The sequence below is a fragment of the Lissotriton vulgaris genome, chromosome 3_1, assembly GCF_964263255.1.
Source record: "Lissotriton vulgaris chromosome 3_1, aLisVul1.2, whole genome shotgun sequence".
Lineage (NCBI taxonomy): Eukaryota > Metazoa > Chordata > Amphibia > Caudata > Salamandridae > Lissotriton > Lissotriton vulgaris.
Window position 1 is genome coordinate 1,503,071,813 of NC_141689.1, and position 26,534 is coordinate 1,503,098,346.

The window sequence follows — 26,534 nt, forward strand, 5'->3', positions numbered from 1 at the left end:
AGATAGCCCATGCACAAAATACACGCTATATGACTCCCATTCATTTTGGGGCTCACTCCCTTTGCAGCTTCTAAAACTGATGTCAAATCAGCTATAAATGGGTAAAAGAGTAAGCGGGCCTAGATACATCCCTGCCTCAACCTGTTAGTAATTGGGTTTTTCTGGGTCAATATCCCCTCCATATCTATAATTTCCTGTACCGAATTGTGCAAATGCAGCTCTTGTATTGAAACTAAAAGGATCTTAAGAATATCTTGTTTAACCAGAGCTTTCCATAAGCAATTCCAGGCCTCCAGGTCGAAAGCGGGCCGGAAGTCTACAAAACAGCAGAATAAACTACCCATTTGCTCTACAGACTTCCAAGCAAGGGGCCATAAGCAGAAACTGTGGTCTATCGTGGAGTGGCCTTCTTGAATACCCCTTGTTCTGGGGGCACGATATGGTTTAGTTCAACCCACCCTGACCTTGTCTTAATTATGATTGCCGGAAGGTTGCCAGGGCCCGCTGCTCTAGTTAATACCAGCATGGATATAATGTTTTTAATGTCGGCCATCAAGAACTGGTTTCTGAGCTATACTCTGCAGCCTTATTGATCACTAAATTTTGGAAGGCCCTGTGCCAGACTCTTGAATTCTCAAAACTAATGTACAACTCTGGTTCAACATTTTCCAATTCAAATGTGCTTGTTTTTAAATAAACCACCTTATTTATTTATATATTTTATTACTTTACGCCTATTGTAGAAAGAAAGAAAAAAAATCCTCCACTCCCTCCAATACACTATTGTCTCATCCTATACCTCTTTCAATATAACCTCCACTCTGACTCATCCCAAATCTCATTCTACTACCATGAACTCTCTAAGATCCTTTCTTGCCTCTTACTGTCTCTATCCTTCCTTCACCCACCCAAAACCTGTTTACTACAATGAGCCTTTCTAGACTTTTCCCTCCTGTATTCCTCCTTTGACTAATCCCAAAACTCATTTTACTACTATGATCTCCCTAATAAACCTTTCTAGACTCTTCCCTCCTCTATCCCATTCAATCAAACTAACAAGACTCGCATGTCCACCGGTCTAATTAACAGCTATATTTCCCTATACTAATCCACCACTAATCCTTTGGGGTCAAGAGAAGCATGTTGCTTAAGGAAAAGCGGTTCAACGCCTTGTATGCGGTATTAAGCTCTATATAATTGCAATTACCTACCAGGGTAGCTTATGATCAGGTCTTCAGAATACTTATGAAAATAATTTTCCTATCAGCAATTGGGTCATGCATTTCACAGAATGGAGGGTCAACTGGTGGATGCTGAAAATATCAAATCCTCCTTGTCTTACAATATTTACTTTGGCATCCCAAAATATTGAGTTTGCTTTCTTCTTTTGCTTTCTCATGTCGCAGTAAACAGCACATTCATCCGTCTCAATCTTCCCCAGAGCCTCTGTCTCTTGGAGTGAGATAATACAATAATGTTTGTCAAACTCTATCTGATCATTGCCTATTAACAAGCTTTGCAAAGCTGGCTAAATTCCATTACTTTAAAGAGCTTGTCCTCCCTGGGGTAGTTTTTCAGTGCTGCATTTTTGTGCGTGGTTTATCTTCTCAATTCTGATATTACATTGTTGTCGTATTAGATGTACCAAAAGTTCACTTTGGCTATTTTTCTTATGTGTGCTAATCATTTTTATTTTATTAGTTCCTCATTGAGAAAAATGTGCCGCCATACAGTGGTAATCTTTTTTTGGCTATTAACTTGTGTATTAAGAGCAAATGCCACTCCTGAGGGCTTATTTAATAATGGTCTAGGAAAGGGTGATGTCATCATCACCATCTTTATTTGGTCAGTATTGACCATGAAAGCACAATAAAAGCACATACAGAGATTTCACACTTCAATCAAATTGTAATAAATTTCACATTTAAACTAAAACATTTGCCCTCCGTAAAATAATAAATTAAATTACTACAAATGGCCCTACAGAGCCGATCATACCCAAACTGCACATTGCCTATAGGAATCCCTTAATACCAACCAAATCTATACTAAGTAATCAAGGGGAACCTGCTTCAAAGTCCAAAACACGGATCACAATGTATATTTCATCCCTAATCTCAGCTCTTGCGTGATAACATTCAGAATTGCAAAGCACATCAGAGGAGACTCGACGCTGTAAATAGTGCAAACCCTCATGATGAGTATTAAAAGATCCTCCGCTGACTATAGAGGGAAGAACTGTTTTCTGAAAGAGATATACAAGGTTCAAAATAGCGTAAAGTACTTATTGATTGAAGTGACCTCCCATCGCATGGGCAACATGGTAGTGACTCGAACCAGGGGCCAGCAGTAGGGAAACCTCTAGGTAATACATTTGTATTCACTCTTAACTGTGTAAGATAAAATCTAAATTCCAATGCATGTATCCATGTTAAGTATGGCTCCATGTCTTGCGTGGTTGAAAGTTGGACATATGATTGAATGGTTACCATATCGAGTGCTTTCATGATCCTAGCATCCTCTTTATTTATAAAGAACTTAAATATTGACCTGGACCTTATAGTGTGCATTAATATTACCCAGATTTTCAAAAAGACTACTCAATCCCTACTCTTGAAAGCTATTTTTAACATATTTAAGCCATGGCATGGCTTTCCAATTGCTTTGCAATAGCGGGCCTCTACTATTCTGCGTGAAAAAGCCAATTCATGATTGGACCAAATTTTGATCAATACTAAATAGGGGCCAGGTGTACCCCATCTTCTAGGAAGCTTACACCCATTCATTGTGTGTTCTAAGATTTGGAGTAGATTTTGGAATTCCTAGTAGCCTATTTAAAAATATATTTTCCACCACCTGTAGGGGTTTAGCTGCTGTGTACCCCAAACGCCAGCCGCATATTGCTAGCAACAAGGTTTTGCTTTTATAAAGCATGATCATTTCTTTTGGTGGGCTTGTGTCCTATTTTCTTGACAAACCTAAAAATTGATTTGCATGATGCCTTCCCGGGCTGAGACGTCTGGGTTAGTAATCTTTTCCACTTCATGTCATTGAATAAGATACCCAGTTGACGAAAAAAATGTGTCTTAAAAATTGGAGTCTCCCCAATAAAACGTTTTTTCGTCCTGGTTTTTATTGGGCCACAGGTGATAACATAGGAATTCAGTATGTTTAACCTTCAGCTCTTGCAAAAAATTATTAAAACCGTCTTAAATAAGGGTCACATTTAGGGCTTGCTCTGTAGTACCCAAGCTAGGGCGGAACTCATATTGGGCTTCTGAGAAAAAAACATTTTCTTCTACCCAGGCTTCCAATTTTGTCAGAATTACCCTTCCCAAAATTTACCCTGTGGCATGGAGCAACGAGATAGGGTGTTAATTTGAGGGGGAGTTTTTCTCTCATTTTTTTAAAGATGGGGACTATTACGTAGTCCTTCCATAACCCTTTCAGGGCCCCATTAACTGCTGCTCTGACAACGTTCTTTACCAAGGGGGCACATACATCAAGTTTAAAAAGCTCAGCTGGGACCGCGTCTGCTTACCTGTCGCAGATCTAAGGATGGTTGTACGCACTTCACCAACTGTGATTGACTTACTAAACTCTAAGAGAGTCAAGGGTGGCGCAGGGGATCAGCTGGTACCAGGGTACTTGTTTCACTGCAGTTTGGGTTAAAAATGTGTGTGAAATAGTCCACTCACTCTTGTTCCAATATATGGCATACTATCTCTGAAGCGTAAAGTATTTACCACACCCCATAAATACTGATACCGCAAGGTGTGTGTTTGACCTGGCCCTCTCTGCAGGGCCATCCCCAAACCTTCTGCCTTTCACCCTCCACTCTTTCCTGAATTTGTTTTTGTTGGCATTATGACTGTGCACTTCACCCATGCTAACCCGTGCTAAAGTGCTTGTGCTCTCTCTCTCGAAGACATGGTACATTGGCTTATACCCAATTGGCATATTTAATTTACTTATAAGACCCTTGTAGAGTGGTATATTGTATACCCAGGGCTTGTAAATTAAATGCTACCAATGGGCTTTCAAAACGTATTGTGCCATTCACTTAAGTAGCACATTAAAACATGTCCCAGGCCTGCCACTGCAGCCTAAAAGCAGTTTTAAACTGCCATGTCGACTTGGCTTTTTAACCTCCTTACCAAGCCTTAAACTCCCCTTTTTTTGCATATGTCCAGCCCTAAGCTAGGCCCTAGTTCGCCATAAGGATGGGTGCTGTGTAATTAAAAGGTTGGGCATGTACTTTTAATTTTACATGTCCTGGTATCAAAAAACTCCTAAATTTGTGTTTTACTACTGTGGGGCTACTCCTCCCATGTATGTAAATGTATAGGCATTTATATAGCGCACTACTTACCCGGAGGGTCCCAAGGCGCTTCGACCGCTGCGAAACCCTTCCTGGCTTCCCTGAGAGATGGTCCCTTAATGGGTATCTCCAGGGTGAGACCAGGCATCCCCGGCGGTCTGGTGGGGCCGTTAGTGAAGATGAGGCAAGCTAATGCCCAGAGTTGCCGAGTGTGATCGCTGATCAGAGTGGGCACCGAGGCGAGAGAATTATCGAGTCCGCTGACCCTGGTCCAGAAACCTGCCGCGCCGGGAATCGAACCCTGGTCCCGGGCCGTCCTCTGCTCTCGGGTCTGCCGCATTAAGCTGAAAGTCCTAATGGGGAGTAGGCAGCTATGTTATGTTTGGTATCTATGACATTGTAACGATAAACCATCTTTAATGGTAAAGTCTTATTTTTTCATTACAATTTTGAAAATGTCACTTTTAGAAAGTAGGCATTTTCCTGTCCTTAGCTCTTTTGTGCTGGCAGCCTATCTTGGGTCGTATGACTAGATGTAGCTGGCTGTTCGACTTTGAATTCCATCCAGACAGTCACTCAATAGAGGGAATAGGTGTGCCTCAATGGGCCTCTGCTGGCAGGATGAGGAGGAGGACCTGAGCAACAGCCCCACTTGCAACTATTTAGCCTATGCTCTGCCTAAACAAAAAGGGCCTAACGACCCCACATGATCACTGCAGCCAACCTGGAGTCAGGAAATTCCATGCACTTCATAGAACCCTTCCAGAAGCAGCTCCCACCTCCCAGAAGAAGGGCACAAGGGTATAAAAATAGGATATTCAGACCCTCTCTTCAGTTCACTACAGGGCCTGAGAAGGGACTCTGAGGACTACCTGCTGCTTTGACCTACTGTGCCCTCTGCAAGTCTGATGCTGTACCTGGAAGGACTGCTTTGCTGTCTATAGCCTGCCTTGAACCCTCAGAGACCAGCCCTGCTAGTGAGCCCTACATCGTCACCTGAATGCAGGACTACCAGAGAGACTCCAAGGGCTTGTTTGCTGACCTCCTGTTCAAAGCCACAGGGATACAAAAGGCTCCCACCATCTTGAACCCACACCTGGAACCAGCCTGAGTGAGTTCTGAGCCCCCCCCCCCCCCCCCCCAAGAGGCTTGCCTCAAGTCCTGGATACTTGGTTGTGGTGCTAAAGGTGCCCAGATGTCCAAAATCCCAAAACTGAGGACCAGAAAGAGACCAAGACCAACCTGCTCGCCTATCCGCCTGGGATGCATTGCCGGTCAGTTTGACTTTTTGGCTACTCCCTCTACATTCTTCTCCACAGTAGGGGTTTTCTGAGGTCCTTTTCCATAGGGTTATCTAACCTTGTGGTAATTTTTTCGGCTACAGCACTCTGCATTGTCTCGCTAGATATTTTTGACTTCCATTTAAGAGTCTGAACGTATATATCTTCACCGCTACTATCCAATGATGACCTTTCCTTCTCTGACATCTCCTGCAGCCCTGCCTTCGGAACTTTTCCTTTTCAGAACATTTTTCTCAAGAATTTATTTTTAAGTCTTAAGGTAAGCGCTGACTAGACCCAATTCACTTCTTGTATCTGAACCACGCTCCATTGCAGTCTCCCATATCTTTCAACTTTGAGCCACTTTTATGCGACTAGATGTTCACTTTGGTGTTTATCTTTTAGGTTCAAGTTTTTATTTAAAACATTTTGATTCATAACTCCAGTCCTATTGATTGATTTATGTTGTTTTTGTGTCAAATAGTTTATTAAAATTTCATAAATGTTTCTAAATTGGTTTGGGATTTTTCTTGTGTTGTATTACCATCTTATTGCTTTTTATGTAATGCTTAAAAAGATTGCCTCTAAGTTAAGCCTGAATGCTTTTTGTGCCAAGCTACCAAGGGTTAAGCTAAAGCCTGAATGCTTTTTGTGCCAAGCTACCAAGGGTTAAGCTAATTTAGTGACCTTTTGTGTTTCACCCTTCAAGGGATTGTGGCTGTTGCTTGACCAGGGCTCACACCCCCAGTATTTGAATACTGTAAAAGGATTCAGTTTAAAAGGGCCTTTGCATAATGTCATCTGTTAAAATGTTTTTTCCTACTTCTGAGAGCACCCACCAAAAAGCTTGCCAAATGAAAGCAAATTTTGAGGGACTGTAACATTTGAAGGTGGATCAGGGCTGGTTTTACCTGCCAAAATCCCTTCCCTCTGCACAAACTGTAAAATCTAACACTCTTAGGGTATTGTAATCACAAAAAACAATCAAGTGCACTGTATCTTGGACCGAGAAATTATCACGAGCATGGCCTTTGGCCTTCCACCTTCCCCTCGGGTTCTGCTAAAAGTCAATGCAAAAGGTTCAATCTAAAAAGAGTTAAAAGAAAGTATTGATGGGGTAATATAACCGTGAATAAATAGGGTTCTGTTGTAACTTGTCTCCTTAAGTGTGATGAGAATGTTAGGTGCATCATGAGAACTACCTCTCTGTGGGTGCTAATAAACAGTTTCACCACAAACCATGTGTCTACCTTAATTTATCAGGTTCCATTACAGTTGGCCATATTTTTCGACTTTGAGCCTGTCTTCTGCGACTAGATATTCGTAGTTGGTGGGTTGATCTTTTAGGTGCACGCTCTTACTAAAAACTTTAAAAAATCATAACTGTGGTTATACTGATTGATTTTGGTTGTGTTGATGTCAAACAATTTATTAAAGTTTACTCTGTTTTTCCTGTTATTGCTTTTTGTGTGCTGCATAAATGCTTTACACATTGCCTCTAAGTGAAGCCTTAATGCTTTTTGTGTCAAGCTACCAAGGGTTAAGCACATGTTAATTCTGTGACTTTTTGTGTTTCACCCTGAAAGCGATTGTGGCTGTTGCTTGACCAGGGCTCACACCCTCAGTCAACCAAATGCCCAATTTCTCACAGTTTGGTATTTACTGGGAGATATAAACACCCTCCTGTTGTATGTTTGCCTCTGGAAAATGAGGAATTACATAAGGAATTGGTGTTTCCCTGTGAATTCATCCAGTGTCAAATTTACCACGTTTTCCCCTAGTATGTTTTGGCAGTTTGGACCTACGGAAATTTCCAGAGAGAAATTATGGTGGTGGTGGGTTTACCATAAATCTAGTCATTCTGATCCCTGTGTGAATAAGTTATCTAGAGGATCAGAATTTAACCACCCCACCTGAAACCTAGGTTGAGGAATGAAGACTGGGAAAACAAAAGAAAAGCTTCATAGGCCAGTGAAAAAGCACAATGCCCTCAGGTGAACTACATGCTAATTGCATATTTTTTTTCCAGAATTTATGAGAAACCCATGTGTGGATGCAGGCTTGATTCCTCCTCTGGTACAGCTGCTAAACTCCAAAGACCAGGAGGTGTTGCTACAAACAGGACGTGCCCTTGGAAATATATGCTACGACAGCCGTAAGTGTAAAAATAACAAAATACGCACTTTCCAGCTTTTATCTAGTCTACCTTTGACCTTATTTATCTTTTTCTACTTACTACATTTTTTTTAACTAACAATGGTATACGCTGGCATAAACTGTGACCTGCTGTTCGGGGAGGGGGGTAGGGGGTGGGGGTGGGGGCACTAGAGTATATTCTGGTGGGCTGGAGATCCTACTCCTGATTACATTTGTAAGAAAGAGATACAAAAGCAGCTGAGTACATGGCAGTAGCTATTTGTTACTTTTTGAGTTATGAAAGAGAAGCTCCCTTCTTGGAATTATTATTTCCAGTATCCCCAGTCACCATGAGCGAAACGTGTCAACTGACCACAGTAATCGAATCAGGTAGATCAACCTTAATTCCTTTTTATGCGAATGTATTTATTTTTTATATCTCCCTGAAAGCATTACTTCCTCAAGATCTTGGTTATCTTTTGTAAACATGCTGTTTAATTATGCCATTCTTATTCATATTAAAACATTTTGATTGTTTTATATTCATGGTTTTTTAATATTGATTGACCTCTGGTTGCAAATTGACATGGATTATTTTTTCTGAATAAGCAGCAGTAGTAGCTATGTATTATGCTGTTGTCATCTAATAGATAAGATCAGTGGTTCATGGCAGTGGCGTTTGCGCGATTGAGTTTCAGTCTGTTTAGAGTAACTTTCTGACTCTCCATTACTCCATTTGATCATTGTGTACTTGATACAAACCTGGACTATAGTTGATCTTTGACTCCTCTTGCTGTCTTACTCAAATTTTGCCTTGATGTATCTTCGGTTACCCTGTACCCAGTATCAACCAGTGTCTAGTCAACACTATCACAAGGACACTTAGTCCTGTGGAACTGACCGGTTAGCTATGATAAGGAGGAAGAGATGCACTTCTTAGAAGGCCTTATATCATACCATTACTCATGATATTTTCAATTTCAGTAGATTAAGTGAAAGCCAGGAGTTCCTTAGTCAGACCAGTTAGCTAGTGCCTTACTTGGTGCTGAGGTTCAGACAATGGACTTCTATTTTAAGCATGTTGCTTCATTAAATTTCCTTCTTTTATTCAAAGGCAAGTGGGGTGGTGATGAGTGCTATGGCCGACTCACACTGTGGCTAGCTTCCGCTCCTTTCATCAGGCACTTTCAGAAAATCCCATGCTGTGCCCCCCAGCAGGTACCGGTTTCAGCAGAGAGGCTAGCTGCTGATGTGGAAACTAGAACTAATCTCCACAGCTCGCCAGAGACGCACAGCGGCTCTTCATCCAGCACTAGATGCAGCTGAAAATATTCCAGTGTGTTTCACTCTGGGTTTTGTTTTATGTCGAAGCCTACCGGACAGGGTAGCTGTGTGGTTTGCTAATGACATCTTGGGGCCATTCAAAAATCTTCCCTGGGAATGCATTCCGCCCGTTGCTTACCATTGGGTTTTTGGTTTGTAACTCACATTTTCTAGCTTTCTGTTTGCTGGCTTTGTGTTTTAGCCTGTCCAGCTGGAGTTTGCCCCTTCCCTTGCCCAAACCTTATTTACAGCATCCTTCCGAGTGCTCTGTTTCTGTTAACAGGCCTTTAAATCCTTTTTGTCACATTTGCTGTGCATTCAAAGACCGAACTTAAATCTCAGGCTCCCGAGAGAGCTTGGTGTTTACTTATCTTTCTCTGACTTCAAAGTGAGAGGATTTATGTGATAATAGCACCAAAACAAATCAATACACTAGGTGATGACATTTCCACACACCGTTTGTGCACTGTATAAATTTATCGGTAAAACTGCATGTTTGTGCAAATGTAACGGTTGTTTCAATTCAATATGTGTTGTCTGTAATGGCAGTGTGCTATCACTCCACACTCCACTTTACCCCACCCCACTCTATTCTGCACTTCTACCCGCTACTCTGCACCACTCCGACTATGCCACTCCACTCTACATGACATCACTGCACACTACTTTGAACCATTCCACTCTATGCCACTACAGTCTACCCCTCTTGACTCTATGCCAATGTACTCTACACCACTCTACCATGCACCACCGCACTCTTCGCCATTCCACTCTTTGCCACACCACTTTTTGCCACTGTACTCTGCAACCCTGCACGCTGTGCCACTGTACTATATGCCAATGCACTCTACTCTGTACCTCTCCACTCTATGCCAGTGCACTCTATGCCAGTGCACTCTACACCAGGGCACTCTATGCCATCCATTCTAATCTACTTTGCACCACTGCAATCTACATGGCTGCACTCTACCCTGCACCACTCCACTATACGGAACTTCCCTCTACTCCGAAACAATCTACTCCGTGCCACTCCACTGTACGCCACTGCAATCTAGACTGTACCACTCCACTCTGCGCCACTCTACGGAACTGCAGTCTACTGCACTATATGCCAATGCACTCTACACCACTTTACTCATAAACAACACACACTATGCCACTGCACTCTACGGCAGTCTACTCTGCCCCACTGCCCTCTGTGCCACAGTACTCTACAACACTATACGCCACTATACTGTACGCCATTGTACTCTATGCCACTGTACTCTGACACTCTGCTCTACTCCTCACCTCTGTACTATATGCCTCTGCTCTGTACGCCACTCTACTGTGTCACTCTACATCACTCTATTCTATGCCATTGCACTCCACGCCACTCTACACTGTACCCAGTGTACTGTACACAACTTTATTCAAAACCAATGCATTCTACACCACTGCACTCTATGCCAGCTACTCTGCATCACTGCACTCTACCCCACTTGCTGTACTTTGCCACACTCTATGCCACTGCATTCTACATCACTGCACTATATGCCACTCTACCTCATTGCACTCTACATCACTGCTCTCTACTTCACTCTGTTCTACTCTGCACAACGATTCTGTACGCCACTGCACTCTACGCCAATGCACTCTACACCACTACACCTTAGGACACTCTACTCTGCAAGATTGCACACTCTGCCACCGAACTCTATGCTACTCTCCACCACTGCAATGTATGCCATTGCACTCTGCCCCACTGCACTCTGCATCACTCTACTGCACTCTGCTCTGCACTCTGTCCTGCACCCCTCCACTTTGCTGTGAACCACTTCACTCTGAAAAATGTACTCTACGCCACTGCACTCTACGCCACTCTGCAGTAGCGCAGAGTACAGTGACGCAATCTACTGTGCGCCACTCTACTCTGCTCCAATGCATTATGTGTCCAGGCAATCTACCCCACTTTACTCAAAAGCAATGCACTCTATTCCAATCTACTCTGCAACATTGTACTTCACCCCACTTCACCTTAGTCCGCTCTTCTCCACTCTACAACGCTCCACTTTTTGACGCTCTACTCCATTAAACTCTACTTCACTCCACAACACACTGTTCCACTCTATGCCACTCCTCGACACAACTCCACTTTGCAATGCTCTACACAAGTCCTTCTACGGCACTCTACTTCACTCTGTTCTATGACTCACTCCACCCTACAACACTCCACTCCATGCCCCCGACACTCTATGGCACTCCACTCTGAGCCACTCTACTCACTCTACACCACTCAACTCTACGACACTGTACTCCACTCTATGCCTTTTCACTCTACGACACTCCACTCCCTCCATGACACTCCACAACAATATGCCACTTCACTCCAAGCCAGTTCATGACACTCCACTCAGTTCTAATCTACACCATTCCACGACTCTCCAGGCCCCTCCATAACTTCCCACTTTACTCAACGACACTCTACTTTATGACACTTTTCGCTACTCTTCTTTACACCACTACCTTTTAGCCATATTGAAGAACATCTGGCAATGTGGTGAACAACATGGCTGAAACAAAGACAGTAGCTCTTACATAGGCGAGACCTATTGGCTATGACAATGCTTGTTAATACCAGGCAGGTTCTATTTACTGAAAGTTGCAGGCAGGTTATCGCCCACTTCTTTTAATCAGTGTTGCTTTTGCCAAAAGACCCACCTGTTGTATCGGGCATTACATAGTGCCGTATCCACTACAATTATTTCCACTGTTGCGTCTAGTACGCATTCCGATCAAGACTGACATTTCTACTTCTGGGTGGAATAGGCCCAGAGTAACAGGGACACTCACAGAGCCCGGAATAGACGTCCCTTGTCTGGTCACAGACCCTTGTTGTTGCTCACTACCAGCACAGCAGATTGGATGCTTAGCATGGACCTGTTATGCAAAACACCTGTGGACTAAAGTAATGTAGATGGATGCTACTGTCATAAATAACTTCTCAATCACTATTTTAATAATTAGGACTACAGACTCGAAATGCACGACGAGGCACTACACCTGCTTCTTTTTCTTCATTGCTGTTCTTTTTATTTCCCAAACCCCATTGTTTCAGATCTGCGATGGAGTTAAATTCATTCCGCCCTGCACAGCGGATTTGCCTTGTTGGATAATAATGTGAGTTGTATTTCCAACCTACTACCCTTTTTGTAAAACAAGGTTATAATTCCAAAGATAAAAGGCTTATTTCATTTTCTTTCTTTTTTGGAGTATTTTTATTGCTAATTTTATATTAACAGTAGATGCACATTATAACATTCCAGGATAATTCCTTGGCATGATACAGCGTTCACATTTCCTGATACAATACAGAATAAATTGTTCCAGGTTAGGTATATAAGTAACTTGTGTCAATCGGTATGTATAGTGGGCAATTGTTGCTCCCAATTTTGGCCAGTTAACATTAAACAATTACAACTGTCCACAGATTCACATTGTTTCAGTGTCTGCCTGGTCAATGAGGGCGGGAGAGGGAATCAGGAGTAGGTGAGCGGATTCTGGCAACCCTACTGGTTATGTGTTAGAAATGGTGTTGAAAGTTGACAGTTGGAATGCACCCTGTCCAAGTAGGGACTCTCACTCAAGTAAGGGTAAGTAAGTTACAGAGCTAAGATAACCCCTCTTGGTAGCTTGGCGCGAGCAGTCATTCTTCTCTCAGAGGCAATGTCTAAGGAATTTCTGCACACACAGTAACACAGTGAAAACACTACAAAAGGACTCCACACCAGTTTAGAGTATTAGCCAATATATATCTGAGCAAAGTGAGACCAAAACAGTAAAAATCCAACATAAACATAAGATATTAATTTGCAAGAATAAACACAGTTCCTTGAAGTTGATAGCTTCAATCAAGGCTATTTGTGGTGTTGTCAACAACACAAATCAAACAGTTCAGTGATACAGCATTGGACAGACCCGTGAAACAGTACCTTTGGAAGTGAAAAGGCTTCAGGGACCTTGCAATGAAATCTGAAGTTGAGGCGTCGCACGCGTCAGCAGGCGTCCGTTCCGAAAGTCTGGTATTAGTTGTTGAGGCCGTGGCTGCAATGTCAATGCGTTGTACCTTCTCAAGCGCTGACAACGGTTTAGGTGAATGCATTGGCATTGGTGCTGAAGCGCTGTTGTCGGCAGACCCCGGGCTGCAATGTGAGACGAGACGAGGCGATGCTTCATGCTCTTCACGAGCTGTGCACTCAGCCACTGTGCAGCCAGCGGCGTCGAAGACTAGGAAAAAAACCAATAAAAACATAGTTCCTGTGCACGCATCAAGGGTGATATGTTTTTATGTAAAAACCACATTTTTAGGTAAAGTTCATAGAGAGGCGAAATGAGAGTCGCGATCCAACGATTTCTGAAGAAAGATTTATAGTTCAATCTTGATCAGTATATTCGTGAATATAGGCCGACCCGTGTTTCGTCACATCGTGTGAAGATATGACTCTTCAGGGCTGTGGATTCTCTCTGTGGAGATGTGGGGGTGTAGGTTTGGCACAAGTGGAATCCTAATAGTGTAATAGGAGAGGTATTAGGTATGGCAAACTGGTCTTGCTAGGCATGGATTCAAAACCGAGGTACCTAAGGACGGGTGTGTCCGAGGTCCATGATCTGAGGATCGTAACTGGTGCTGGTCTGCGGCGAAAGAGGTCTGTCGGAACCATGTCAAAGACTAGGTCGGAGTCGAAGGCAATATTTTTGGTACACCAGGGTCTGCGATGTCTTAGAGGCATATTTCGTACTCGTCACGAGCGGTGCTTGCGGTTTTGGTGCAGGCAGTGGCGTCGATGGCGGACTCAGCTGCCTTTGTGTGACTGTCTAGAGTGAATGCTCAAGAGCCCAACTGTCAGCCAACCCAGATGTGCATTCTACAGACAAGCAGAAGCACAGACGGTATAAGCAAGAAAATGCCCTCTCTTTAAAAGTAGTATTTTCCAACATACACTTTAAAAACCAAACTTCGCCAAAGATGTATTTTTAAATTGTGAGTTCAGAGATTCCAAATCTCTATCTGCTCCAGATGGGAATTTACGCTGTCAGAGGGTTTCCGCGCTTTCAAAGAAATGGCGATGGCACTTTAGGCCAGTATTACTCCTAAATCAATCAATCAGGCAGTGTATTTGTTCTTTTGAGCATGGCTGTAGGCCCAGTAGGCATGTCCTTATGTCTTGGGATGTGTCATCAAGTTGCAGGACCATGTGAATGACCTCTGCGATGTCCATTCGACTCATTATACATTTTCGCCAAACTGCTTGGCGTCAGTAAGTTTGCTGCAAATTATTACATTAAGTGAGTTTTTCATTACACTCACGGTATATCTTTAAAATCTTGTCCCAGTCTGTATTGGTGACCTTGCAGTCCATAGCCCTCTCCCATTTGTGTTTGAGTGAGTAAAGGGCTTGTGCAGTGAAGCATCGACCCATTAAGGAGGGTTATGGCATGGCCATCTACCCCATGCGTCATTAGCCTATGTAGTGTGGCATCAGTTTGTGGCTCCTCCTCTCCTCCACCCTGTCCACTATTACGCTCATTAGTGCATGAGGAAGTGCCCCTGCCCCAGTTACCAATGGCCAATAAGGGAGTCGTTGGTATGAAGACTTCCATTGTAGGAAGTATCACCCACTGTCAGTACCTTCGCTTTTCCCTACACTCAGTGGTAATGGCGCACAACCAGTGCTTTGAATCGTGACGTGAGCTAAAGTGGGATCTCTGGGGTGTACACCACACCCAGTTTAGCGCATCTCATTAACCGCTGCCAGCAGTTCCTGTTTACTCTCCTTTCCCTAGTGGCATCCGGGGGCAGGAAACCCCCACCCAAGAGTGCTCCATAAAAAATAGCAGGGTTAACATTTTTTTGAGTTATTCTCAGATGTCTGGTACCCCCGGAGCCAGCAACCCCATTGCAGCTGGAAGTCGTCAATTGGATGCTGCGGCATAGTTAGCGACACTCTGTGCCTATTCAGGCCCCAGACCAGCTGTCGGAGCAACGCATCAATGTCCCGAATGAATATTCATGGAAAGATATCGGTACCAACACAAAATAGTATGGGACTCTGGGCAGCAACAATATTTTAGCGATGACTGCCCTGCCCATTGGCGACAGCTGCAGCACATCTCAGAAGGCCATTGAATTTCAGGCAGCCTGGTCTCATCCCTGTAGACTTGCACTCTGAAGTACAAAATGTAACCACCTCCCAGGGTATCCTGGTGAAGTCGCTCCTGTTGCTGCGTCTGGCGGGATCAAACAGGACTTACTCCTGTTAAGGGACATTCCTTATGCTCTGCAGAATTGTGTGAAAAGCGCCATCACCGGGGGAGAGTGACAGTTCAGTATTGCAGAGATCTAGTAATGTGTCATCCGCATACATAGACACAATGTGGATGGCGTGGGGTATAATCGTATGCCCCAGTCAGAGGCCTGTGTATGCAGTGCTTTAGCAAAGAGGAGGGGGGCAACCTTGTCTTGTCCTCCTCCCAATCCGCCACACATCTGACACCCCTGTGCCTGTGCGGACTATCTCTGTGTGCTGTTTGTATAGAAGTTTGAGCCACTGTAGGATATTGGGACCGAACCGAAAGTCTGCAGCCCTGCAAACAGATATGGCCACAAACTTGTATCAAATGCTTTTTTGATATCAGCCGAAAGAAATACCATGAGTGCTGTCTCCAAACCTTGCTTGGTACATTACAGGGATCAGTCGCCGAATATTGAATGCAATACTTCAGCCAGGTATAAAGCCCCACTGGTCTAGATCGGCCAGCATAGGCAATTGTATGCTTAGCGCTAGAAGTTTCCTCAGGATCTATCTGCCTGTCCGTATTAATCGTTGACAGCGGCCAGTGCGACCAAACATCGTGGTTTTTTTTTGGGTAGCACTACAATCCGGGTGTGTCTTAGATTATGGGACAACCCCTTATCTCGAACACCTCCATAAAGACAGTGAGTAGAAGTGGGCATGTCTGGTTTTGTACACCAAGTTAAACTCCGGCGGACGACCACCCGGCCCAGTTGCCTTCCCTGTTGGAAGTTGTTCGATCACCATCATGAGTTCCTCTAGCTTTATGGGGTCTTTGAGGGCCAGCTCCTGGGATTTGCTAAGTCTCGGGAGGTTCAGCGGTGGCATTTATCCAGTAATCTCCGAGTGGTAGTGAGCTGAAGGGAGGGTGGTGGTGTAAAGTGTTCGGTAGTATTTTACGAAGATGTCATTTACTTCAGCCTAGGTGTATCGAAGTGGCCCCATCATCCTCCAGGATCACGCAGGTAGGCTTTCTCCTTAGCTCACCTCTCATGAGCCACCCCACTCTATCCCCTTTTAATGTAGTTGCCTGATGTTTTCTCTGGAGTGCATATTCCACTGTCGTGCTAAATTCTGCTCATGTTGTCGCCTGACTTATTTCATTTTCATTTGCTGAAACCAAGAAGATCTCTTACGGGTACAGTTAAGGGATATTTGGTCACAACTGTATAGATCGGCAATGTTATTTATAATAGTACATGTGTCTAGTGCTTAATTTGTAAAATATTAAGTGCCAGGGCTCTGACCAGGAGGCTACTGCAGCTTGCACCATCCATCGCCCTTGTCATCGCTGCCAAAACAACTACTAACCATCTCTCTCACATGTAAATGCAACAGTTCAGATTATTCCAGGTCCCCAAAGCTAAAGGAATGGCTAGGGAGGCAGGTATTAGCAATTTTAAGGTATATTGTATTCCTAAACATCCATTGTTCTGCTTATCTCAAATTTAAATGGGCAGCGCCACCGTGTGGTAGACTGTTCTATGTATGGTGTTGACAATTAGGTGCCGGTGCCTAGCACCAGAAACCAATTAAGTGCCGGTGCTTAGCACCGGAGAGCACCGGCTCAAAGTAAGGACTGTGTTTGTGTTATTTTAAACTAGTACGGTGAAACTGGAAATTCAGTAATAGCCTGTGTGCTGACACGGTTTACTTTGATAAAGTAACAAAGAAGTCTAGAAATTATTTTAACATCACAATTAAATAATTTGGTTACCTGTAAAAAAAAAGTCTTCTTCTGTATTTATGGGCCTTGAGTATTAAGCCAACACAAATGTGCAGCAATTGGTAAGAAAAGAGGGCACATTGAGATATTTACTTGTGTGATCAAATAAATATGCTACTTATTCTCCATAAGGGTAACCATTCAAAATTACTTCAGATGATCGATCTGTTGCACTCCTATGTAAAGACCAACATTATGTATTCTCAAATAATTGTTTTATATTCTGTATATATGGCTATTTAGTTGCATTAAATATGTGCAAACATTCTCACAGTCCATCTCTCATCGAGTGATACAACACACTGTTCATTGAACCTTTGGCTTGTCTCATGCAATGATGTTACTTCTGGGTCGTTACCGTCATTATCAATATGGGGCGTGGGCAGTGGATGGCACCGGTAGTTGGGGCTTAAAAAAATTAAATAAAAATCATTTACCTGCGCCTGTCAGCGGAAGCAGAGTGGCGTTGTTGTTCCTGCTCCTCTCCTCCACCGGAAGTGGATGGGCCTGAAAGCACAGGCTCACCACCCAATCTAAACGCTGCTCTCAGGATATTAGAGCAGCACCAGGATTGGTCTGAGCAGCCTCGTTTGCTGCTCAGACAGTGCTTGGTAGCTGGGTTGGAGAAACATAAGTGCGCATGTCAGTTAGGCCGGCCTAAGAGGGCCGGCCAAACTGACGTGCACTTATGGTGCCCACCACTCCTGCCAGTTCTAGCCCGGCCCCACCCTTCTCACTCCCATGTGAGCAGCACAGACAGAGAAAAATAAAACTATAATAGCAATGTTTTATTATAGTTGCATTCATCGTCTGCTGGTAGTGGGGCTACGCTCCTCCGCCAATACTGAGGAGTGTGGGCTACATCTAAATCCTTACAGTGGTGCAATAGTAGCTCCGGAATGAATCACTGCCGTCAGAACACTTTCTCCATTGAGTAACATTTCTTTCTGACGCTGGCTGGCTACTATGACCACTTTAAAAGTCTGACAATCCCCCCATGTTGCCCTTGCGCAAATGTTCAAACCAGCCCCAGCTCCCCATCCGCTCTTTGCTCCACCATTCATTCTATCTATTCTTCTCTACCCTCCCTCCCGCTTTCAGCCCCGATGTGCCTGTTTCAATTACCCCCAGGTAGCTCACCGGCAGCGGGCGTGGCATTTCAAACCTGGCCTCCAGTGGCTCCAGCCCATTGATGCTGCCGACAAACTCCAAGCAGACCAAAATGTGTACAAAAAATGTACACTCTGATCGAACAACCATGCTTTAAGCAGTTTTCTAATTTGACGCATGGTTTGCTGATGTTTGAACTCCAAAGGTAGCTTATTTCACAGTTGGACAAAAAAAGACTCTAAATCTTCTGCCACTGAAATAGGTTTATGCCGTTTAACTTTTATAAACGTTTAAAAAAATATATATTAACTTCACAAATTGCTGAGATGTTTGTGAATAATCCCACTGCTGCATAAAGCACTAGTTTCAAACCGTGCATAATTTGTACAAGAATAGGTTCCTGGCCCAAAGTTTTGCTCAGAATCCCGCAGCCAATGCTACTGAATGTAGGGCTTCTGGATCCCAAAGGTGTCCAATCTTGATTCTGCCTCATGTCTCTCACAACTACCACACAAACACTCCCTGCCCTGTTATCTCACACGTGCATGTTCTTGTTAGCACTGCTCAAGGGCAAAGGCTGCTTTAATATTGACCAACAAATGGCCTACAGGTGAAATGTGGGCACGTGCACCGTCCTCCTTCTAAAAACTGTACTGGATTAAATGTAGTTAAGGAATATCAGAACTGCTCAAAACTGCTTTGGCTTCAGAACACTGAAACCAATGCCTGTTGTCTATTTGAACTGCTTCTGCCTGTAATACCGTGATGCAGTCTAGTGGTTGGGGTGGAGCTAAGGGGAGGAAGAGGAACGGGAGGAGCCGGGGGACAGGAACTAGGGAAGTTAGAGTAGGGATGGGAAACCTAGAGGAAGCATAATAAAGAGCTCCTAATTATATACCTTTGTGCAGCGTCATCATTGGTAGCACAATGCTACAGCTGGCGACGAGGGTGGGATCGGGCGCACTGTGTAACCTGTGCTAATCCTGCGACGCTGCATGAACCTGTTCCCCGGCGGCGTGAGTGAAAAGCCCGCCTTCGCGACTGTCGCGATCAAGAAGAGCGTTGCGGCGAAGAGCAAGCCACCAGACATACTGGTCCTGAAGCTCCGTGGCTGCGTGGAGCGGTAAATGCCGTGAATGAGCATTTGAGCGCGATCACGCGCAAGAGGAGTGGAGCTCGCCCGCGTGTGGGGGCTGGAGCGTAACAACAGAAGTGCCCACCGGGAGCCCACCCCGGCGGCGATTAATCTGAAGCTCGCCCCGCGTGTGCGGCTTGAGCGTGAAGTTGAAAGCGCCTACCGGGAGCCCACCCCGGCGGCGACTGGCTCGAAGCTGCTCGCCCGCGTGTGGGGGCTGGAGCGGGGAGACTGAAGCGCCTACCGGGATCCACCCCGGTGGCAATTGCGAAAAGGCAACCATAAAGAATAAAACAGCCTCACCTGGAGCGGTAGCTGTGCCTGAAAGCAGAGACCGGTGAGTGACATCCAGCGCTGATGAACGCGGTGTCCCGGCGAAGGAAAAGGCAAAATCTCGTTGCACACGAGATTCTCTCGGCGGCCATTTTGAGGTCAGACGCAAGATTTGCCCAATCCCTTGTTAAAGACCCTCGGCAGCCATCTTTAAGTCAGGCAAAGCAGCGTTTGGAGACAAGCATTGGAAAATACAAAACAAGCATTGGCACATACAAAACAAGCATTGGCAAATACAAGAAATAAGCATTGGCACATACAAAACAAGCATTGACAAACATACAAATCAAGCATTGACAAATGCAAGAGACCAAACTTTGGCAAGTGTAAGAAACAAATAAGGGCAACAATAAAGGCAAACAAGTACAGGCTAAGGCAAGAGGCGAAACAAATAAATAAGCACAAGTGAATGCAAAGAGATCGACAAAGGCAGCAGTAAACATAAATGAGCAAGAGCCAGATACAAAACAAGCACGAGTAAATGCAAGAAGTGCAATATGTAAACAAGCAAATGCAAGAGCTGAAACAAGTAACTAGGCACAAACAAGGATAACAGTAAGCACAACAAGCATTGGTAAAGGCAAGAAATACAAATGAAACCAGCACGAGCAAGCACAAGTAACAAACAAAGACGACCCTGAGCACAATCGAGCACCGATAAGTGTGATGAATCGAAGTGACGTTAGCAACAAGCACAAGCCAAGGCAATGATAAATACAACCAGCGCTGGCAAAGGTAAATGAACGAACATTGACAAATGGAGCAGAACAAGTCGTGGCAAATGTACAAGAACGCGCATTAGCAAATGCAAGAATTGCAAAGAAACAAGTACAAGCAAATGTAAGGACCAAGCCAAGGCAACGATTGAGAATAAACAAACACAAGTGCAACTGCAAGGCCTGAAACAGACGAGCCCGAGCAGAAACAAGCGTCAGATGTAAATAAGCACTAGGAAACGTAAGGCGCGACTACAAAGAACGCAGGTAAATACAAGGCGCACATGCAACACACAAGCTCATACAAGCCTCAGATGCAACAAGCCCGAGCAAATGCAAGTCTGGAATGCAACAGGCACGAACGAATCCAGGTCCCAAATTAAGTTCCAGCGCTAAGTGAAAGCAAGCGATTAAAATCAAAGAGGAAATAATTGTACATAAGACCTCGACTGCAGAGAGTTATAGAATAACGCAGAACAGTCTCGTGACAGTAGCATACTAGGACTCTCTTCCGCCATGTCGGTGAGAAAAGGAAAACACAAATCCAATTTCTGCATTGAGGTGCCACCCCCAGTGACACAGACCAGTGACCAGAGTCTGGGTTCTAGATGGAATTGGGGGCTAGAATCACTAGATGCATTTCTTGAAACAACCGGAGAGCAAAGAGATAGCAACCGTCTACTGTTACTACTTCGGCTGGTGGGTCACGAAGGCCGACGCCTAATCAGGACGTTCTCAGCAAAGGACACAGAGACATATAGAAACCTCAAAGAGACACTACGCACTCACTTCAATGCACAGGAAAACGTGGATCATGAACGCATGGTTTTCAATGCAGCACAGCAGGAACCAGGAGAATCATTGCCAAGCTTCATCACAAGGCTGAAAAGTCTGGTACAATGCTGCCATTTCAACACATTCTCGAATGAGGAAGCAGTTCGACTATGGGTAATCGAAGGCTGTTTAAGTTCTAATACAAAGCGCAAGATCCTTCGAAGGCAGTGGTCGCTAAAGGAAATCATCAAGAAGGCCGAAGTTGGAGTGCGGGTCAAAGCAGGATGATTATCAAAAGAATTACACCCGAGTGCAAGACACAAAGATACCAGGAAAGAGATATCTCGCATGTCTGTAAATACAGCCCCAGAAACAAACAAAACAAGAAACAGGGAGAGTGAAGGCGAACCAGAGATAAGACAGCGGGAGAGACAAAGTGACATGAAATACTCTGAGTCAACAATACAAAAGACCGAGAGGATCCAGGATTACGACAGCCGCAGTGAGACAACCTCAAGGAGTTATTCAACCTCAAGGAGGTATTCAACCTCAAGGAGTCATTCCATGTATGGTGCAAACGATTCTGAAGCCGATGAAGTGTCCAGTAGGACAGATCGCATCAATGGACCAGATGACCGCTTGCCCAACAAATGTGCAAGAAAGATAAAGTATGGAAGACAGGACCAGCCACGTCAACACTGGAAATCGGTACACGAACACGCCAGAGCACCTCACTGCTCGCCAAATTCTGGAGATGAGTCAGAGGAAGCATCACGCAGTGACACACATCGCACCTGTAAGCCGTATGTCAGGGCACCAAACAAGCGTGAAGAAGAAGCTAACCACATAAGATGGAATGAGTCACTCAGGCACCGGAAAAGGGAAGACCAATGCATACACGACACCCGAGACAACGAGGCAATTGAGAGGAGGCCATCACCATCATACGAGAGAGGCAGAGACAAAGTGCCCAGGGATCAACCACAAGAAATAAGCATGTGGTTATCAAACAACCTCTCCATCGAAATGACAACGAAGACATGTCGATAAAGGTACCCGGAGAAATATCCCAAAGATAACTCTGACTCGAGGAGCAGCTCGTCATGGCCTACCCGTTTCAGAAATCTACCATTCAAGACACACTCAAAGGAATGTTCTCAAAGAACATCAACAAAAGACTCCTCCGATTCAGAAAGCATGTCTGTCAGATCTCTCGGGTCGACCGAGTCATGGGCTCGACAATGACCAACCCCTCGAACACACCACAGAACCACCGGACATTCTTCCCATCCAGAGCGACACAGCTCACACAAATGTCTCAGAATACTCAATCAGTGAAGTAGTGTGGCTCACTAGTTAGAGGCGGCAGACCCGAGAGCAGAGGACGGCCCGGGACCAGGGTTCGATTCCCGGCGCGGCAGGTTTCTGGACCAGGGTCAGCGGACTCGATAATTCTCTCGCCTCGGTGCCCACTCTGATCAGCGTTCCCACTCGGCAACTCTGGGCATTAGCTTGCCTCATCTTCACTAACGACCCCACCAGACCGCCGGGGATGCCTGGTCTCACCCTGGAGATACCCATTAAGGGACCATCTCTCAGGGAAGCCAGGATGGGTTTCGCAGCGGTCGAAGCGCCTTGGGACCCTCCGGGTAAGTAGTGCGCTATATAAATGCCTATACATACATACATACATACAATCACCCCACAAGACAACATGTCATGTCAGTCGCAGGTATATCCAGACATCAATAATCTACCATCACCCCTGAACGGGTCAGCGAGGCTGACTCAAAGGGCCTACAGAAGAAAAACAGACATAAAGAGCCCTACCAACTGGATGGGGAAAGACTATCCAGTCACTCTGCAAGGAAGGCCGGATGTGGTGACAGCGACGGATCATCATCTGATGAGAGAGAAACAGGCCCATGCCCAGATAGTTAAAGGGTTCACCAGTCTCAAACGCGAGTGGGAGTGGGCGAGACAACCAGAGGCAGCAAATGAGTCCCCTAACCAAATTAGGATGACCCTTTCAGATAGTGCCCCACCGTCTGGCGTGCATGACTCTGAACAGGAGGACAGTGTTGCCCTCGACCGGACAAGACAAAAGGAAGTAGAATTATATGCGGGTGCTTGGAAGAGAATCAGAACAACATCCACTCACGGAGGAGATCGAGCGTCAATCGAACAAGATCCACAAAAGAAGACGGAGTGCCGCCATCAAGCTGAGACCTTCACAGTCACCTCCCGAGGGGCAATCCTGGTCGCCTCAGAAACTGAAGATGAGTGGATAACCCAGAAGCTCATAGGAAACCGCCACGAACCAAGGAACAAGAAGATCACACGAGACATTTCGCAATTTCAAAGGTGCACTCCTGTGTTCAAGGATGATCTTGTCAAGGCAACAGAAAGCCACACCAAGGAAATGGAGACGCGTCTCCAGAGCCTAGACAGGCGGCCTGCAGACCCGTGTGGCTGATTGAGGAACTATAAACATGTTGGATGCTAAGTTTATTTTGTTAACAAGGGGGAGATGTAATACCGTGTGCAGTCTAGTGGTTGGGGTGGAGCTAAGGGGAGGAACAGGAACGGGAGGAGCCGTGGGACAGGAACTAGGGCAGTTAGAGTAGGGACGGGGAACCTAGAGGAAGCATAATAAAGAGCTCCTAATTATATACCTTTGTGCAGCGTCATCATTGGTAGCACGATGCTACACTGCCGATGGAATTAAAAAAGTTAGACAATCCCCTCGTGCAACAGAAAACAGTGGATTTGCGTTAAAAGTAAAACAATTTTTTTTAGATCTAACTTTCGTGCTTTGTTTAAAACTATCATGTTGTTATTTGTAGTGTTGGTTTGTGTTCTCTGCAAAGGCGCCTGCGATGCACTTAGATATTTTGCATGCCGACATTGCTAATCTCAAGCAAATGTTTTACCTTGACGATGTGTAGTCACCGTTCACTCTAAATAGTACATCTGATAATTAAGTTGCACAGAGGAGCGTGCTATTGGTGTTCCGGCATACTAGCTATCACCTTGTTCTCTATAGAAGTAACATAGTCAAATTATTACAAAAAGCCTTATTATAGTTACGACAATCTGTGTCTTTGTAATATATTTTTGCTATATGTTATTTCCTCTTGTTTATGTTGCCTTGTCCTCTGTGCTGGGTTTGGAAAGGGTATGGCTAACTGTCACATTCATTGGATGGTATAATCAGTGGTGCCATCTCTGATGTCATCAGTGTTGTTGTTTAACATGGCATGAGAGATGTAATACGTGAGGTCATAAGCAGGGCATGGCAGGGGCCCATTCTATAGTTAGTTCAGTAATTTCTGAGGGTTTTTTTCAACTTGAGGTAAGATCTTAATGCCATACATAACTATAATATCACTTAAACCTTTTGGGTTTTTTTCAGTGAATTTCGGGTTTTTACAAATCATATTCAGCCAACTCTGTACCACTGAGCTTAGCTTTAAGCCAGAGGCCAGGCCCTGTCCTTACTCCATACAGGGAGCCAACTCTGTGTGCATGGACTTTGGATGTGTGCAACAAAGAGCTGGCAGCAGGGCCAAGCCTCTAGCCAAGCCCTGCACCTAACCCTCAATGGGCGGCCAACCCCTGCTCTGCACGACCTATAGCCATGCACTGCGGCAGGTTAGATGCTGGGCCTGGCCCCCCTCAGGCAGCCAACTAAATCCACACGCTCGGTGTGCAGTTTTTTAAGGGTGTGGCCGCAGCCCCTGCACCCAATCCCATGCTACAGGTGGCCAAACCCCCGCTTCATGCAACCTTTGGTCATGCACAACGTGGGGTCGCCCACATGGCATGGCCTAAGGCCAAACCCTTCCTCCAGCTCCCGCGGATGCTAATCGCCCAACGGAACCAAACCCTGAATTTTATTTATTTCTCAGTACTGCCTCTGAAGCTACACCTCCATGATACACCAGGACTTTGCAAGCTTCACCTAGTGAAGCTTGCTTGTTTGTGATACCAAGGGTGATGAAGCTTGAATGGCAGTATTGCGGGAGTAAGTGGAATTATTTTAAAATTATTTTTGAGCTTTGGGTGTTGGGGCGGGTGGGGTCCTTCTGGGTCTCCTCTACTAGTGCCAGGGAGCAAGTTGTTCCTACTCTGCCTCCTTTTATCATTTTTTGTTTTTTTACTTCAGAACATAGCAAGTCCCCGGGTACTCAAATTGTAGTTGCAACATATTTTTTGGATTTGTGGCTAGCCTATCAGATCTTTTGGCACCCTGGGACAGACCGCAGAGACCAATGGGAGGAAAAGCTCTCTTGGCCAATAAGAGGGCCCTATTTTTTAATGGTCTGCACCATGGGACTCTGCAAGAAAACCATGCAGATATATCTAACTTTTTAACCCTATCATGACTACCCTGAGAATATCTTTAAACATGAATTTCTCAAACGACTGAAAGGATTTACACAAAATAATGAAAAGCATGTTTTCTGAGTAAAGTTCTAACATTCCACCAAATTTGCAGTTTCGCTAATTTATTTTTTCTATAATGCTTTCCAAAATTTCCTATTGTAACTGACATGGAAAATAAACATTTTGGATCCTTGGCCCCCTTTTGACAGGTTACCTCAAAATGTTCCGGGAAAAAGCTGAGGTGGATGATTGATTTTCTGGAGAATTTTGTGAGGATTTGTCAACAGGCGCCCAAGCAAAATATAAAAATGCTCTTCCTATGAAAACTGTTAACTAACTAGAACTGCAAAGTGGCAACCAGTATTTCCAGAAGTGATTCTGGTGCCATCATAAACTACAAAGTTGTTTGTAAATGTCACCAGAACCTCAAAATGACAATGTAGGACAATATTACATGTTACACTTAATGTATTTTTTAATATTACATGTTTAATTTGGTATAGTTAGCTCGATAAGGTGTTTTTTCGAACTGTGAAAAGTTTATTAATGGTAAATAACTGGGCAACATTCTTTGTCTGAAGTAGAAAGAAGAGAACAGTTCTTAAACGGATAATTACAAATGTAGGATCTTAGAAAAAACCCTATGCATTGTTAAAATAGCACATTGTGTTTGTAGAGTGAAGAGATTGTTGAAGCTCTTCTCTTCAAGGTGCAGCTACCAATGGGCACTGATTGCAATACAATGTTTAGGTTTTGTTTACCTTTCATAAATACATGTTTGGTAAACAGTGGACAATGGTTAGGGCCAGTGGGATTTTGTGATGCCTTGGTGTTTACCGCATAATTATGGTCTTACAAACACAATGAGATGATGGGTGGAGTGCTGAAACTTTTTAGACACTCAACCCCAGTCACAGATCTGGGTTTAATCTAACAACGTTATTTAGCTCACTTCGCCA

The 26,534-nt window shown here is 44.5% G+C and overlaps 1 protein-coding gene across 3 annotated transcripts in view; it reads left to right on the top strand.

Annotated features, from left to right (window-relative positions):
- Window positions 1-26,534, top strand: part of RAP1GDS1 (Rap1 GTPase-GDP dissociation stimulator 1) — an 892,032-nt gene that overhangs the window by 442,630 nt on the left and 422,868 nt on the right. For all 3 annotated transcript variants that reach the window (XM_086961955.1, XM_086961956.1, XM_086961958.1), the window contains exon 4: window positions 7,631-7,756. In XM_086961955.1, coding sequence (XP_086818081.1) covers window positions 7,631-7,756 — 126 coding nt within the window. The remainder of the gene's footprint in view (window positions 1-7,630; window positions 7,757-26,534) is intronic.